Source organism: Leguminivora glycinivorella, chromosome 8, assembly GCF_023078275.1.
Source record: "Leguminivora glycinivorella isolate SPB_JAAS2020 chromosome 8, LegGlyc_1.1, whole genome shotgun sequence".
Taxonomy (NCBI): Eukaryota; Metazoa; Arthropoda; class Insecta; order Lepidoptera; family Tortricidae; genus Leguminivora; species Leguminivora glycinivorella.
The window spans coordinates 16,015,998-16,034,627 of NC_062978.1; the positions used below are offsets into that span (position 1 = coordinate 16,015,998).

Here is an 18,630-nt window from a genome sequence, read left to right on the forward strand (position 1 = left end):
GCCCATACTTATTATTAGCTCTACTTTTGTGAGTTTTAACCTGGCCATCGTGAATAAAGATCCTTATTTTTATTTTACATTAAGGGAATAATTAAAAAAAAAAAATTTACAATTAAATCTATATGTGACCCAGTGGAAGAGACACTTTTCATACAAAAGTGAGGGACAGCTATGTCCACTGGGTCACTGCTCGAAATAAAGTAATAAAATAGCAAATCCTATAAAAACTTGATGTATTGCATAGCTTGTATATCTGTTTTTAATATAATAAGTATAAACTAATTACACTAAATACAAATTAAATTTTCTGACCACATGTAGTCGAAGTATGCGTAATTTTGCTGGCAAAGAAAAGTTGATTCACCCAGTTAGTCTATCTTGTAGAGAACTGATTTAACTGCTACGTAGAAATGTTGCAAGTCACTGCTCGTTGGTCCTACAGCTATGCGTGATACTCTGCAGCCGGACCACCTCGCTTTATTGTGCTCAAATCACAATGGTGGAATGTACCCCTGATGTACCTTTTGTACCTCGTCGGAAATTACATGTACCTCTGTAGTTTGCCGGAAATATGTGTTTAAAAGGGATCCGGCTGCAGAGTAGTACTCCCCAGCCAGACCACGTCTGTACCCGCTGATATCACTAAATTCAAGACATTTATAATTTAACAATAATTTATATGACCACTTTTAATAGAAATAAACAACTTATTCAAAGGTACACAACAGGTACAGACGACTACAAAGGGATGTATCTATTTTTTCACCTTATTGCATTGTAATAAGGTGAAAAAGTGGATTCATCTCTTTGTAGTCGACTGTACAGTCATGTGATAGTTAAATTATATCATGAAGTCAGTGATATCAGCGGGTATAGACGTGGTCCGGCTGGGGAGTACTACTCCGCAGCCGGACCCCTTTTAAACACATATTTCTTGCAAAATACAGAGGTACATGTAATTTCCGTCGAGGTGTAAAAGCTACATCGGGGGTACCTACATTCCACCACTGTGATCTGAGCACAATAAAGCGAGGTGGTCCAGCTGCAGAGTATCACGCGACAGCAATCACCAGCGGTTGGAAAGTGGTTCCTTTCGCTTGTGCATGTGCAGGAATATATGTTTTTTTCTTCTACTTTCCGACTGGGGATGTAAAATTTCTCCAGTAATTATCATGTAAATAACTGTTATATCTCACAGTCAATTGCAATACTTTTTAAGATAGGGAATTTTATCCTCTTTGAAATCGGTATAGCAATAGTTTGAATTATATTTATGGTTTGATGTTATTACAGAATTCCGATTCAATGAAATAGTGTACCAATGGCTAGTTCTTCGCTCGTTTTGCTCCGTTCGCTTTTTTACCTAACTTTATTTATGCAACTATGTACCTACTTTAAAATCGTGACATGATTTTAAGTGTTTAATTATAACTGAATTGTAAATTTTTTATCATTGTATTGCAATTGACTGTGAGACATATTTTTCAAATGGGGCGAAAAATAAAAAGGGTAAAATTTTAATGTTTTTATGTCAAAATATCTACATAATATGTAGATAACTTGGCAGTCTGTTGGGAAGATAATTAAACCATGAACAGTACCACTATATAGCTATTTCAGAAATATTTTAAGTATCTTTTAATTATTTACATTTGATTAAGATAGTAACATTGGGACACTTTTACACCTAAGTGTATATAAGTTGTGGTTGAAGTGTATATGTCACCGTAAAATTGTAAAAACGGTTAGTTTTCACTAGCGAGATTATAAACTAACGAAATATTGTGAACCGTAACGTACAGTTCACAAGTTGACGGATTATTTTTACGTTAGATTATAATCTAACGAAGCGAACCCGTCAAATTGTAAACTGTCATGGCGTCGGAACGTGTTATAGTAGATCGTTCACAGTTGGCCACAGAGTGACACAATAGACACTGCAAATACTGCAATCACAGATATCAATCAAAAACCTTAATTAAACTTTTATCGTCAAAATTAGATATAAATGATATAAAGATGTTTAAGGAAACGGTCGAACTTGCCAAAGAAACAAAATTGTCAGTTATTTTGCTTGTTATGTGGCAGTTTAATTTGTATATTTCTTGCGGTTTAATATTCAGTTTTAGCAAAAAGTCGTTAGTTTATAATCTAACTAGTAAGATTAGGAACTGACGAGTTATTGTGAATCGTAACGTTCACAATCTAACGGATTATTTTTCGTTCGATTATAATCTGACGTAGTGAAACCGTCAAATTGTAAACTGTCATATGCGTCAGAAGCTAGCGCTCTGAATGGTGTTTATTGTTAGATCGTTCTGTGCCCATAAAGTACTTAACATAAACAGACACCACAATCACAACAAATTTTAAAGGGCCATATGTAGGTTCTGAAAAACGAATAATACAAGTGCGAAAAAGAGGAAGTTGGAAACGAGTGTCGATGAATCAAAACAAAAGAAGTGTAATGTACCTATACTACTACTAATTGACATCTGTGATTGTAGTGTTTATTTATTTTATGTTAAGTACTCTATGGGCACGGAACGATCTAACAATAAACTGACAATTCAGAGCGCTAGCTCCTGACGCATGTGACAGTTTACAATTTGACGGTTTCACTACGTCAGAGTATAATCTAATAACGAAAAAGGATCCGTTAAATTGTGAACGTTACGGATCACAATATTTCGTCAGTTCATAATCTTACTAGTTAGATTATAAACTAACGACCTCCCATGCTCGTGCGGGCTCGTACCTGGTGCAGAGGTTGTATATTAGGGTGGAGCGAATTTAAAAATTTTGGAAATATGCAATTGAATACCACTAATGCGTAATTTTATGCAGATTATGAGATAAATATACTTTTTATATTTTGGCCCTCTACCATTAATTTAGTATAATTTAGTAAAAAATATTTTTTTTTAATTTTACATATTTTTTTACATTTATATATTAAACACCACCTTTGGTGTCAGAAATGATTTTAATTTCAGTTTTTTTTACGTTAAAACATTTTTTTTTCTGAGACCTAAATTTACTATAAACTTGGAATTTTCCAAAAAAATCCTATTTATATATAACTCGTGCTTAAAAAATATTCTAAGCATGTGACAGAAAAGCTATCAATCAAAATAAACTCATAGTACATTGAACAACATATCAGTCCAACCAAATTTTTTGGTTATAACGCTTCAAAGTATGCTTAAATTGCCCAATTAACGCCTAAAATGTCACTTTTGGTTATCATGTAAAAGTAGGAAAAATCAAGAAAAACGCAAAAACCCAAACCAATTTATTTATATCCTTGTCCTTTCATATAAAAGACAACCCAAAAAATAAATTGTACTTGTTACTTCGTTTATCGTGTTTCGCATGATAACGTGATTATTGAGTTAAAAATGAAATATTGAATTATCATTATTTACTATTGTTTAATAAATTTAAACATTATTATGGTTAAATTCACTTAATAACAGGTTTTTTTATATCATAAATTAATAATAAAAAATAAAAATTGACATCGGACATATTTAATTTATTTGTTAATTTTACCTTTTTTTTTTTGCCTTTACGGCTGGTAGAGGGCTAAAAGTAGTACATAATTTTAAATTTGATACCAGAAATATAATCTACAATTTTTTCCACAACTTTCGATACCTATTCCGTTATGAATTTCTAATTTTTAATTTTCTCCATACAAGCACGCTCCACCCTATTGTATATTGCCATCCAACGTGGCAATGCGGCAAGTTTGATGGGCACCTTTGCACCCGGTACAGCTCACGGAGGTCTTTTTTATTAATTGATATAGTTTAATTTAGTTTAATTTAAATATTTTAAGGTACTTTAGTTTTAATTTTTATATTTTAATTGTTTAAGATTGTACATACATACTAGTCACTTTTTAATCTATATAATATAAAGCTACAACCCGACTGACATTTTTCAAAAAATAGGCAGAAGGGGGATTTGAAGGTGGCAGTGTTTGGTGTGGTCGTATAGAGTTTGGTCCTGCGACCCCGGATAGATCAGACCGTCGGTCTACCGGTTCCGGGTAAAAAAATGTTGGACGGCCTGGCCAAACGGCTGGAGTTAGCCGGGGAGTGTTCGACCAAATGTCATAGAGGACCCTGGGCAGTTTTTGACGCCGCCATTTTTTTTTCAAAATGGCCGACTTTTTTTTTCGACGATTTTTCAAGTTTGTCGTAGAGAGCTCAAATTTTGGTCATAGAATCTCCAAGTGGCCTCGATTCGAATGAAATAAAAAAAAATTGAAAAGTGCTACAAATGTGGGAAAACTGGCCACTTTTATTTTGTATGGCAACTTTTAAACCGTAAGAGATAGCCGGGGGGTGCTCGACCAAATGTCATACAGGTATCCGAGTAGAAAAAAGTTGCATTAAAAAAAAATCAAAATGGCCGACTTTTTTTTTTGAAAATTTTCAAAATGGTCCTAGCGCGCTGAGATTTGGCACACGGGTGAACGGTCGCGCTAAGATTAGTATTCAAAAAGAAAATTTTGAAAAATTCAAAATGGCGGCCTTTGAGGGCCAATTGAAATTTGAATGGAGGTTTTTCTTTTAATTACCATAGCTCCGTAACGGTACAAAGAAGTGAAAAGTGCTCAAACAAATGTTATACAGTCACCCGAGGTCCATCGAATGGCATTAAAAAAAAATCAAAATGGCCGACTTTTTTTTTTGAAAAATTTCAAAATGGTCTGAGCGCGCTGAAATTTTGCACACGGGTAGACAGCCACCCCAAGATTAGTATACAAAAAGAAAATTTTGAAAAATTCAAAATGGCGCCCTTTGAAGGCCAATTGAAATTTGTATGGAGATCCTTTTTTTAAATCCCCATAGCTCCGTAACGGTAGGGAAAAGGTTAATAGTGCTTGAACTAATGTTGTACAGTTATCTGAGGTCCATCGAATGGCATTTACAAAATTTCAAAATGGCCGACTTTGAAATTTTTTTTTTTTTTCGGTCCGAGCGCGTTCAAATTTGGCACGTGGTAAGAACGGGGGCCAAAAATAGAAATGAGAAAAAAAAAATTTGGAAAAGTCAAAAACGGTGGCGAGAGGGGACAAAGTCAAATTTCCCTACCAGTTTGTATGGAGGTTTTTTTTTTAAATCCCCATAGCTCCGTAACGGTAGGAAAAAGGTTAATAGTGCTTAAACTAATGTTGTACAGTTATCTGAGGTCCATCGAATGGCATTTACAAAATTTCAAAATGGCCGACTTTGAAATTTTTTTTTTTATTTTCGGTCCGAGCGCGTTCAAATTTGGCACGTGGTAAGAGCGGGGGCCAAAAATAGAAATGAGAAAAAAAATTTTTGGAAAAGTCAAAAACGGCGGCGAGAGGGGACAAAGTCAAATTTCCCTACCAGCCTGAGGGAGCGTTCTACAGCCCGACGGTCATTGCTCCGGTCCAAGTTCCGAGCTGCGTACAGACAGTGCTCCCAAGCAAGAAAATATAAGTAAAAGTGTCTAAAAAGCGACGCGGCGGGCCGAAGGCCGCAGGCCGGAGGTCCAACTTCCCTACAAATCCTACAATCCCCACAGTAACTACGCGAAGGGCCGAAGGCCCGGAGCGTGTCTGACAGGCTCCCAAGTATGCGAAGGCCGCAGGCCGAGCTGCGGGCAGAGTGCTCCCAAGCACGCGAAGGCCGCAGGCCGAGCTGCGTGCAGACTGTGCTCCCAAGAAAACAATAACAAAAAGTATCCAAATAAGCGAAGCGGCGGGCCAAAGGCCCGACGCGGAGCTTCGAAACCCAGCGAAGGCCGAAGGCCGAGCTCCGCGTAGGGCCGAAGGCCCGGAGCGTCCCTGATCGGCTCGCCGGCGGACCGGGAAGTTGGAGTTTAAACACGACCCAATAGTAAAAGTGTCTTAGAGAAGCGAAACGACGGGCCGGAGGCCGCAGGCCGCAGGCCCGTCGTGAGCTTCTCAAGACACTTTTACTATTGGGTCGTGTTTAAGCTCCAACTTCCCTACAACCCCCACAGAAACTACGCGGAGGGCCGAAGGCCCGGAGCGTGTCTGACAGGCTCCCAAGCACGCGAAGGCCGCAGGCCGAGCTGCGGGCAGAGAGCTCCCAAGCACGCGAAGGCCGCAGGCCGAGCTGCGTACAGACTGTGCTCCCAAGCAAAACAATAACAAAAAGTATCTTAACAAGCGAAGCGGCGGGCCGAAGGCCCGACGCGGAGCTTCGGAACCCAGCGAAGGCCGAAGGCCGAGCTCCGCGTAGGGCCGAAGGCCCGGAGCGTCCCTGATCGGCTCGCCGGCGGACCGGGAAGTTGGAGCTTAAACACGACCCAATAGTAAAAGTGTCTTAGAGAAGCGAAACGACGGGCCGGAGGCCGCAGGCCGCAGGCCCTACAACCCCCACAGTAACTACGCGGAGGGCCGAAGGCCCGGAGCGTGTCTGACAGGCTCCCAAGCACGCGAGGCCGCAGGCCGAGCTGCGAGCAGAGAGTGCTCCCAAGCACGCAAAGGCTAAAGCAAAAAAGCAAACAAGCATAGCTCAAAAACAAAAAGCATAAGCATAACTCAAAAACAAAAAGCAAAAGCAAAAGCAAAAAACAAAAAACAAAAAGCAAAACAAAAAAGAACACCGCGGGGCCCTCGGGCCCCGCGCACCTTTAAAAAACTAGTTATTTAATTAAACTAACGACTTTTTTTCCAAAACTAAATATTAAACCACAAGAAATATAAACCACATGAAATTATAAACTAACGGTTTTTACAATTTTACGGTGACATATATATAAGTTATATTTTTTTCTTCAGCAATATATGCCAGTCTGTATTTTCTTGTCTGGTTCCACTTATCTAAAATGTCTGTCCATGGTTCTTTGTTAAATTTCAACCACAACTTATATTCCTCGGCCTCTTCTGGCGACAATAAAAGCTCTGGTAGCCTAGTGGTAAGAGCATGTGACTTTCAATCCGGAGGTCGCGGGTTCGATCCCCGGCTCCTACCAATGAGTTTTTCGTTTACATGATAAAATACAGGATATTACATCCCCAGTTGGAAAGTAGGACGCTGCGCTCTCAAAAATCGCGCGCGTCATCTCTAAGAATCGCGCACAGAATAATATTTTTGTTGCAGAACCAGAGTGAAATTAAAACCAAACTGGAGCAATACCAGAAAATGCATCTAGCCAGAGGAACCACTTTCCAACCGCTGGTGATTGCTGTCGGACCAACGAGCAGGGACTATGTTGCAAGTCCCTGCTCGTTGGTCCTACATAGCAGTAGTTTTTTTAATTTATGCAACTATTTACTTTGATAAGTGGAACCAGACCTGAAAATACAGACTGGCATTTATTGCTGAAGAAAAAATACAATCCTCGATATCCTTACGTAATGGTCTAGTCTTAAAATGAGCATAGGATATATATTAGTATGCTTTGTACTACTCATACTGGATTCAGCGGTATTGAAATTAACTATTTTCATTACTTTGTTTGTTTTCAACTTTGTGTTAACATTTATTTACATGATAAAATACAGAAGAAATATTACATCCTCAGTCGGAAAGTAGGAGAAAAATCATAATTTTGTTCCTGCACATGCACAAGCGAAACTAATACCTACCGCTACCGTAATCAGTAGGGTGTTGCTTATTTCATAAGAGTTAAAATGTTTTACGTCTCACCCCCTCAAATTTTTCTCTGCTACTAAAAAATCATTGTATTTTTTTTTTAATTTTCCGTTATATTTTAGGGGTCGCTACCACATATCGAAAATTTTGATTCTTCATACAACATATAGCCGGGTTCGCACTGGCCGCACGCCTCGCGCGCAAAACATCCGTGCTCATGCGCGCACGTTTGCCTCGCCCGAGCAAATTTGTTTGGCAAGACGGCGACCTTTTGAATAAGGAAAAAAAAGAATAGTAAATCGTTCACGATTTACGGCAATAAATATGTGCTCTCGTGCAGAAATATTTGACAGCTGACCGAGGGCCGCCATCTTGGCGAGCTAATTTAAAGGAGAGGCAAACGTGCTCGCATGAGCACAGACGTTTTGCGCGCAAGGCACTGCCTCGCAAGGCGTGCGGCCGGTGTGGACCCGGCTATTTTGTATGAGGTATCAAAATTTTCAGTGTGTGGTAGCGACGAAGGTATCCAACGGAAAAAATTGAAAAAAAAAATACACGTTTTTTAGTGGCAGAGAACATTTTTATGGGGTGAGACATAGAACATTTTAAAATCGATAAAATAAGCAACACCCTAGTAATCAGCTAAGTATTAAACTGTATTATTTATTGATCATGTGGGTAATTTTTCATAACCAGGATCTGATAATGATATTTCACCAGAAGTGGCCGAGGAATATTAGTTGTGGTTGAAAGTTAACAAAGAACCATGGATTGACATTTTGGATAAGTGGAACCAGACCAGAAAATACCTATAGACTGGCATTTATTGCTGCCGGTAATAAGATAAGCATTTGGCTAATTTTTTATCTGGCTGCAACGATTGCAACGGGCTTCGTTTGAAAGAAAGTTTAGTTTATGTTTCAACTATATGTACGTACATGTGTAAAACATTTTGCTTACAAAATTATATTTTTTGCTTTAAAAAATCTGGAAAAAAATATTTTATGTATGTAGCAAATGGGTAGTCAATCATAGTATATAGAATAATAATAAATGTGGGCAGTCATTCTGACGTCAGTCACTGCATCTGATGATGCATTCCTCAAGTAAATGAAAAAAACACAGTTTCGTTGGATTACGATACGAAGTATGCAGGACGCTTAAAATTTTAACATAATATTACATCTTTTTAATCAAACTAGACTAGACATAATCAGGTATCCATAGTCTACATACATAAAAACATAAAGGCTACGTATCGAGCACATGAAACTACTCAAGTTTCAGTGCCACTCTTGGCAAATAAGGGGTTGAATGAAAACGAAATTGTGACATTGCGGTGACAGGTTGCCAGCCTCTTACCTACGCCACAATTTAACCCATATCCCTCAATCGACTTTTACGATACCCACGGGAAGAAAGGGGTGGTGAAATTCTTAACCCGTCACCACACGGGAAAACATATAAACACTATATTTTTTAGCTTGACGTCATTCGTCTGTTATCGGCACCAAAGTTTCGCTCCCTGGCCATTATCTCTGGAGTGAGCGACTGATGCATAGATAAATATCGTGTAAGTTTTTATGCTTCTTAGAATAGTTTTAGTCCTTATTAATCTTTTTTTTTATTTCACTATTAGGAACAAATTAATTTAAAAGAATTGCTGAAAACTACAAATTTTGGTGAACAGTAGAATATTACATCAATCAGTATAAAAAAATTGCCCGTAAAGATTTTGACACTAAATATATTTGATTCTGCAGTAAGAGTCTCCATTAGACATAATATGACAATGAGTTGGTGCGTAAATCAGATCTTGTGGCATAATTAGTTTATATAAACCAGTTTCTCGTTGATGTAGATGGTGTGCTTGCAAGTGATAATTGAATCCGATGTAATCAATTTGTTCTGTTAGAAAATAAATGCTTTTACTTGATAGGGAAACGCAAATAAATTTTATCTTTAAAAAATTGTAGCATGTCCTATTAGAAATTATTAGAATCATTCCTGGTACATATTTTATACCGTTATAATAAACCCAATTAAAAGCATTTGCTAAATTGACATCGTCAGAAATTATATCATCTTTAATATATTCATAAATACTATTCAGTGTGTCAGATGTCCTAGTACCCAACTCGATTCTTGTTTCACATCCTTTTCCAGTGTAAAGTCTGTGAGCAAGAGTCAATTGTTCTTTTATTAATAAAGTCAATGGCAAATTTTTCCTAGACGTTATAAGAGATGCCGTTCTTTTCAATTGTTTGTGTTTGGCTTCGAATCGCATACACCATGTTAGTCTTAAAGGTCCTACTTGCTTTATGACATGCGGATAATGTACCATAAAATGGTGCTTCGGTTTTAAGTTGTCGTGAAATAGTTTGACATAACTTTCGTGATGTTCACTTATTAAGGTTTCTAAATACAATAGTGTGCAATTATCGATATCCCTACAAAGTAAAATGTCAATAATTTCTAGCAGTGTAAGAAAGAATTGCCATACTTTGTCATCTTCAGGTATTAAGTCTCCCACCAACAAAGGAAATATATGTACAAAGAACATCATTTCAGATGCAGACATATTAAATTTGCTTTTCATTAAATGTTCATGTTTTATTATTCCACATCTATCATTTAGCTCACTAGGTCCGTAGTCAAATAATTGTAACCTATTATTCAAGTTGACTAAAGTGAACAATGTTATGCTTTCTGTAAAATACAGAATAATGTGAGTCAGATCATAATGACAAACGCCTTCAAATATATCGTGCATAATGTCAACACATAAATTATCAACAACATGAAAACTGCTAATATCATTAAATACACACTGTTCACTTATACCTGTCATTGTAACATTGTTGATTTCGACATCAGTGCTATAATTGTGTTGGTTTCGCATTAAACCGTCATCTTGCTTACATTGTTTTCCCATTATATTTTTATGAGCCTTACATATTCTACAATAATAGTTACTAGAAAATGATTTAGCAAAGCCCAGAACAGTGTTTAGTCCTAAATTATCCCCAATAATCATCCCTAGTATAAAATATACTTTAATATTACCTTCACTGGTTTCTAAATCTATGCCGTCTTGTTCTAAACTCTTCAACTCCCTTATAAGTTCGTAATAAATTGCAGCATTTCCATGACTTTTGCTAGACGATTTATGTAACATTGCAACAAATATATTTTCTAATAGTGAGGCATGATCTGCTGACAACGTTGGAAATGTGTAATAGGTAGCAGCAATAGAATGGATTCCAGCATGACTACCGAGGGGGTTATTGCATTCGAAATCATCAAAATAGAGAAAATATGGAATGTATAAGCTCTTTTCATCCATTTTTCCGACCATTTTTTGTTTCCAGATATTACCTTGAATAAAATTTGATATAGATTGGGTGTCAGGAATACTAGAAGTGCTGAATTTAAGAAAATTTGGAAGTTGGAATATTTTTTTTAAAACTGCTCCTAAAGGTACGATCGCTCCAGTTTCCGACTTAGGTCTTAGCATTATCGTAGAATTTCCTGTATTTACAGTTACATTTTCATTAATTGTAAATTTTTTTGGAGGTACATAAATATTAAGGTCAGAAAGATATTTAATGACTTGGCTTTCAGTATCCAAGCCGTCAAAAGAATGGGAAATTGCTTCAACTATGTTTTTATTCGATGTTTGGTCATTAGGTGAGAATTCAGACAATATAGTTCCAATGACACCAGTTACTAGTTCTGAAACGTCGTCCATAATTTTCCTAGCGCATTTACGATTTAAATAAGGATTGCTATACAACGATAATGCAAATGCTGCAGTAGACTTCCGTAAACTTTCTTCTTTATTAATTAAACTTTCAGATGTGGGTTGCAGACTACTACAGCATACATTAACGCTACACGTATCCGGAGTATTATCTATAACGTTCTCAGTGTTAAAGTTAAGTGGCGGGTTAAATTCTGAAGATATGTTCCGGTCCGAGACATTATGACTAATTATATGACGACGAAAGGAACGTAAACATTGAAATTCTCTGAAACAATTCGATTGTGCACATCGATAAATCGAGTTATCATATAGATCGTGACTAAATTTCAAATGGTGAATAAGATCTTGATGGTTTGCTGTTTCAAACAAACACTTGAAACAAATAAACATCGTCACTAGACTACTATCCCAAACCACAAGAATTTCTTTAGTTTTTGAAAGATACCTACTCAGTTACATCAGATCCGATATGAAACAATAGACACAGGAGATCTTCTTGTCATTTTTGTTTTGAAAGTCATAGAAAAAACGTTGTATGAATTGCCATACACTTAAACATTCTAGTGGGTACTGCAAATTTACAGTATTAAATAATTTAAAGCACACATCGACAGCTTTTAGCAGTTGGTCTACCTTGTAGAGAACTGATTCAACTGCTACGTAGAAATGTTGCAAGTCCCTGCTCGTTGGTCCGACAACAATCACCAGCGGTTGGAAAGTGGTTCCTCTGGCTAGATGCATTTTCTGGTATTGCTCCAGTTTGGTTTTAATTTCACTCTGGTTCTGCAACAAAAACATTATACTGTGGGCGATTCTTAGAGATGACGTTCGGTGCTGATGTTTTTTACTACTTTAAAGCTCGGCCACACTAGCGCGTTTTGAGAGCGAAGCGTTAGCGGAGCACAATGGTGGCGGCAGGGCTCAGATACCGGTTAAATTTTCAAACCGTTTTTAAGGGAGCGCTTTCATAAAGGTTTCGTTCGATTAATCGGTTTAGAACAGAATAAACCGGTTTATTCCATAGCATGATAGGTAATTACAGTTCTAACCAGAGAGAAGATCGCGAGCGTTTTCAAAGCGGATCGGTGGCGCATGCGCCGTTCTGTACATGGTAACTTGTAAGCCTATATTTTGCAAATGTAAACTTCTAATAAGTTTTGAATGACACATAAGAAATCAAAACAAATTTTTGGAATAAAACGTAGAAGATATATATATTATAACAATAAATTATATGCGACCCGATCTGAACCCATCCCGGATAACTTATTTACTCTTAATACAGTACTCACCGTAACGTGTAAAATAAATGAATTCTGCGACTCCACAATGCTGGGTTTGTAAAATCGTTTTTTTCCATTTTCTTTTATTGGCACTTTAACCGTAGGCGGCATCTTGTACGACATTAATTTGAAGAAAATGTAGTCTCTGGCATCTAAATGAAACAAAGAATAATTATAAATTACTTATGAAGATTATAAGTACTTATATACATATGGGCAAAGACAAGCAGTTGTGAGATATACACGTATGTGTCTATAAAAAAAAGTAGGCATCTATAAACACCCAAGTACAGACGTACAACATACTTAAATACACATGTACGTACAGTCCGCTGCAGAGAAAAGTAGACCCCCTTGCATACAAATTTGTATGTTTTATCAGCCATACCCTCTGCAATGAAGCCCAAAATAAAGTTACAAATTTGTATGCAAGGGTGTCTACTTTTCTCTGCAGCTGACTGTACATAATGAAACGTAAACTAAACTATTTTGGGGCTTTGTTGCAGAGGGTATATAGCTGATAAAACGCTATAGCTGATAATAAATATGCTAGAAATCGTTATACATAAAACTATTATTACTTAAGGCACTGGTCCCACCGCGAGCTAGTAAACTATGAGCTGTCGGCTATAAAAACGAACAAAAGATAATCACTCCCACATAAATAACTTACCTTCTTCAAGTTCTTCATCCAGTAAATTGACATCAGGTGATTTAAGATTTTTCAATATGGGTCTTGCTTTTGCCATAAATAATGGCCATTTTTTAAACAAATTAAGTTCGCAATGTGGATGCATAGCGTCAAAATCTGCTTCAACCTGAAAGCCATATGACGCATGTGAATCCAAATACATATCGATGACGTATAGGCTACTTGACCCTTTTTTATTTTAAAGTCTGTCTTATACATATGATTAAGTACTGTCCAATTAACCGAAATAAAATATTACTACCATATTTTATTATAAATTAATGACTTAAAAACAGCAACAAATATTTTTAAAGTTTACTTTTACGTAATCGTAATAAGTACTGAAATGGTTAATTTGAATACCGCTGAATCCAGTATAATACAAAAAAAAACATACCAATTTATATCCTAGGCTCATTTTAAGGCTAGGCCATTCTGTAAGGATATCGAGGATTGTATATCTTTCTTCAGCAATATATGCCAGTCTGTATTTTCTCGTCTGGTTCCACTTATCCAAAATGTCTGTCCATGGTTCTTTGTTAAATTTCAACCACAACTTGTATTCCTCGGCCACTTCTGGTGAAATACCAGCAGCACTGGAACCTGGTTATGAAAAATTACCCACATGAACAATAAATAATAAAAGCTCTGGTAGCCTAGTGGTAAGAGCATGCGACTTTCAATCCGGAGGTCGCGGGTTCGATCCCCGTCTTCTACTAATGAGATTTTCGGAACTTATGTGCGAAATGTCATTTGATGTTTGCCAGTCGCTTTTCGGTGAAGAAAAACATCGTGAGGATAAACGGGACTAATCCCAATGAAGTCTAGTTACCCATCGGGTTGGAAGGTCAAATGGCAGTCGCTTTCGTAAAACTCGTGTCTACGCCAAATATTGGGATTAGTTGTCAAAGCGGACCCCAGGCTCCCATGATCAATAAATAATAATAGTATACAATAAATAAAAGAACCATGACATAAAACCTCTATGAATACACACATCAAATGTCATCAGTATGCCTACCTGGAATGTTATCATCGTTGGTATCGGAACTGTTGTCACTGCTGGTGGGTAGTGGTTTTACTCCAGCTTTCCTTAGTACTCTTATCTGATTACGGTAGCGAGTAGGTAGTTTCGCTTGTGCAGGAATATATGTTTTTTCTCCTACTCTCCGACTGGGGATGTAATATGTCTCCTGTAATTTGTCTGTTTCATTAGATTGTTTATTAAGGGCGAAAAGGAAAGGACGACTGCTAAAGCGAGCCTATATGCTTTAATGGCTCAAGTTTGCAATCCTTTTACCGCCCGGGATTTACACAAAGTTTTTAACACTCTTGCAAAGTAAATACTTAAATTTAAGCAAAATAATTCTTAAATACGGTGACATTTTAAACATTCTTCCGCTATATTGTAATTTTTTGACAGATTAGGCATCAAAGGTACAGATCCATCGGCATTCAGCCACGACGGAAAAAAGTGTAAAATTATTTCAAATGGCTATAAAATTTATCAAATTAACTACATATTTGAAACATAAACAAATCATCTAATATATTAACATCCCTATATATATTATAAAGTAAAAACTCATTTATTTGTGTAATTATTTTTAATGGGGACTTAATAGCGTATAACTGACTACATATTAAACTGACCTCCAACGTTTCAGGGACGGCGTTGTCCCCGTGCTCTCGGAGAACTACTACTCACTTTTTAGAGAAAAAACCGCCTGTTGTTACTACTACTACAACTACCACTAATATAACTACATACTAATACGACCAGGGTTCGAAAATACGCTACAATTTAACCCATATCCCACAGTCGATTTCTAAGACACCCACGGGAAGAAAAGGGGTGTTGAAAATTCTTAACCCGTTACCACACGGGCAATCTTCTTCTATTAACAGGCAAAATCAACAAAAACACAAAATCTTTGATATATCGTCGAACCCAGCTTGATGTATATCTATTGATATACAGAGTGTTTTTTTGTAACGTGGAACAGTATGGGGAAATCGGAAACTATAGAAGATACAGGGAAACTGTCTAAGGAAACATTAGGTATTTTTTTGTGAAAACAATTTTGGAGTAGGTATAGTCAAAGTTTTGGTCAACTAAACAACGCGGTGGTAACATGGAGGTCCTTAATTCTTAAATTAAATCCTTTTGATATTAAATAAAACGTTCCAAATTCAAATGTCATGTTCTAATAATACTTTTTTTTTTTTTAATCTTTATTGTTACAAAAGGAAGGGGTTTTGTCACTAAGTGTTTCCTTAATAGACAGTTTCTCTGTAAGTGTATCTTCTATGGTTTCCGATTTCCCCATACTGTCCTACTTAAAAAAAAAACACTGTGTAGTGTATATCCTCGAACCCTGAATACGACGCGACTTCTACCTACTATGTCACTACTACTACTACTTTGCGAAAATTAATACTTATTTGAACCTTGTATTCCGAAGGAAACAGCTTTACTATTTGATTGGACAATGTGTCAAAATCTTGACTGGTCATTCTTTTGTAGCGTTTGATGTGATATTCTACAATGATTCGAACTATTTGGTTCCTTGCTGCATTATTGAGGGGCTTGTCTGGAGATGCAAGACACAGTTCGCCAAAACTTGTAGTTTTCAGAATATCTTTCAAATCAATTTGTTCCTAATAGAGAAATAAAATAAAATAATTAGATGCAGGAATAAAACTATTCTCGACGTAATTAAAATGCATAAAAACTTACATGAGATTTCTCTGTGCCCCATTCACTTATTCCGGAGCTAATGGTGCTTGACGGCGAGCTCGGTGAAACCAACTCATCGCTTATTGAAGCTGTATCTTCAGACGCAGTTTCCTGGAAAACAAATGGTAATTTTTTTACAAGATAATACAAAACAAAGTGCCTGAATCCCATTATGGTAGGCAGAAATAATAAATAATAAATATTATGGAGACACTTTACACAGATCAATGCAGCCCCAAACTAAGCGTGCCAGGAGTATGCCAGGCGACGACAAACATACTTATAATTATAGGTAGAAATACATACATAATTGAATGATGAATTATGAATATGTACATAAATAACATCCATGACAGGAACAAATATCCGTGTTCATCACACATGTAAATAAATGCCCTTATCGGGATTGGAAACCAGGACCATCAGTTTAGACCACTAGCAACTACACCAGACCGGTCGTCTCTACAGAACGCCAACAACTATGATACAATAAATGGGTGTTTGTTTAAATATTATATTTTGTAAATACCATAGAACTAACAAGTCCATTTTGAGAGAGTTTAGAATCTCCAAGCACCTTTCAACCATGATGCTGCAAAAAGATCCTCAAATCATTTGGGCATATTATGCATTCCACCACCATTTCCATTAGTCATGTAGAAGAACACGATACAACAACACACAAGTACATTACGATACGAGTGCGAAAAAAGGAAGTTCCTTTTCGCACGTGTATCGTACGACGTTTTTCAGTACAGATGGCCCTCCGAAGTTTCGACCTAACAAGAAATGAAGCACTTCTCGCACTAGTGTGTAAAAAAAAACACCATCTCTACTGAAAAAATAATTTCAGCACGAGAACATAATAATCAGCTAGGTAAATACTTACATGAATAATCCCACGTATTTTTTGGAGCCCTTTCTTGAATAAAATCCTTTCTTTTAAATTTGGCACTAATTCCTTTAATTCAGCGTCCTGAATCTCTTCCATTAACGTGAAACCAATGTCATTATCTAAAAATAACCACAAAATTAAAATTTTGAAAACCGCGACATGGTGGACCGATTTTCAAGAAACATGGCTAAGAACACTCCCGACTAACTCAGCTTTCAAACAAAAAAACTAAATCGAAATCGGTTCACCCGTTCGGGAGCTACGGTGCCACAGACAGACACACACACAGACAAACAGACAGACAGACAGACAGACAGACACGTCAAACTTATAACACCCCGTCGTTTTTGCGTCGGGGGTTAACAAGAGACGCCATTTTAGTTTGCTAAAAGTGACAGTTTGGTAACATGTACCTAAGAATTACTTTTGTTGATTTTGTAGAATTAAGTATTTTGTTTTGTAACCGCCGCATGTTTGTGTCTCTACAAACATAATTTTTAAAAATATGATTAGTCGTAAGTTGTCTAATTCTTAGATAAGACCAAGTGCGAACAAACAAGTTTAGTCCTTACTAAAGTTCGTTCTGGAATTCGTACATTTTTAAATTACGTAATATTAAAACTCAATAGGATCCAAGCATTATAAAAGAGAAATCACATACTTACTAGTGCCTACAATACATACATTGATCACACAATTAGATACATAATTAGATAAGTAGGGAATAATGATGCAATAATTATTTTAAAAAACACACCCGCGAAACGTTGTATAGTGGTTGGAGATAAACCCCATTCATTTAGATAATTTAATCCTATAATCCTGTTGTCTTCTTCTTCGCTGCACACTTCAGCGGCTTCTGCCATTTTCGACACTAAATTCTACAACAACACCACACTAAAACGGAATAAGCCAACATGTAATTTAACAACGGCGGTAATGGCGGCCGGATCGACGAGCGTCAGTCACGACTGTTACGAGCAAGTGCTGTCCTGTCGGCGTCGGCGACGGCCAGGGTTGCCAACCGTAAAGCAAAACTTCCTCGTACGTTTCAGCTAAAATTCTCGTATTTAGACTTTCAAACCTCGTACATATAAAAAATATTAGTATTATGCATCGAAAACGTGTTTAAAATAAAATTAAGCATATTATACTATCGGGACCACTCCGTAAAGTACCTAAGAAATGATCGCACCGCATCGCGTCTGTGGATTTTTTCACGTAAGTGATAGCGATAAAAAAATAACACTTTCTCGCTCTCACTTTCGTGAAAACATTCCAAGGTGCGGTGCGGTGTGGTTGTTGAAGCGATAGCTGCCATAGACAATCATCGCGTAAATGGTGTAAAAAGATGCAAAATGCTAATAATATATATCCAATTGGCCATATTATCAAAATCTCGTACATATTTGTACGAGGTTAATAGTATCCTCGTACCTCGTACGTAAGACCATAAATCTCGTATTTGTACGAGGAACCTCGTACGGTTGGCAACCCTGGCGACGGCGACGGCCTACACAGTGATGCCAGGTGCCGTAATGCAAAAAGCGGGAGCTGCACTTCTGAAACGCGGTGATTTTTAAATAAGGATTCGGATTTATGGAATACCCAATGTTGAAAACCCGTAGAAAAATCATAATAAATT

At 37.0% G+C, this 18,630-nt stretch overlaps 1 protein-coding gene across 2 annotated transcripts; it reads right to left on the bottom strand.

Moving 5' to 3' along the window:
• Positions 1-7,646: 7,646 nt before the first annotated feature.
• On the bottom strand, positions 7,647-17,964 carry LOC125229157. Of its 2 annotated transcripts, XM_048133943.1 has the most exons (9): positions 17,743-17,964; positions 16,980-17,104; positions 16,091-16,201; positions 15,802-16,011; positions 14,372-14,543; positions 13,748-13,953; positions 13,333-13,477; positions 12,669-12,811; positions 7,647-12,159 (listed from the first exon to the last, which is right to left on the bottom strand). In XM_048133943.1, exons 1-9 carry the CDS (start codon positions 17,849-17,851, stop codon positions 11,830-11,832), a joined length of 1,551 nt encoding a protein of 516 aa, XP_047989900.1. In that variant the 5' UTR covers positions 17,852-17,964; the 3' UTR covers positions 7,647-11,829. The 2 variants fall into 2 exon arrangements, with proteins under 2 accessions (XP_047989900.1, XP_047989901.1); XM_048133944.1 differs by lacking the exon at positions 15,802-16,011.
• Between the last annotated feature and the right edge of the window lie 666 nt (positions 17,965-18,630).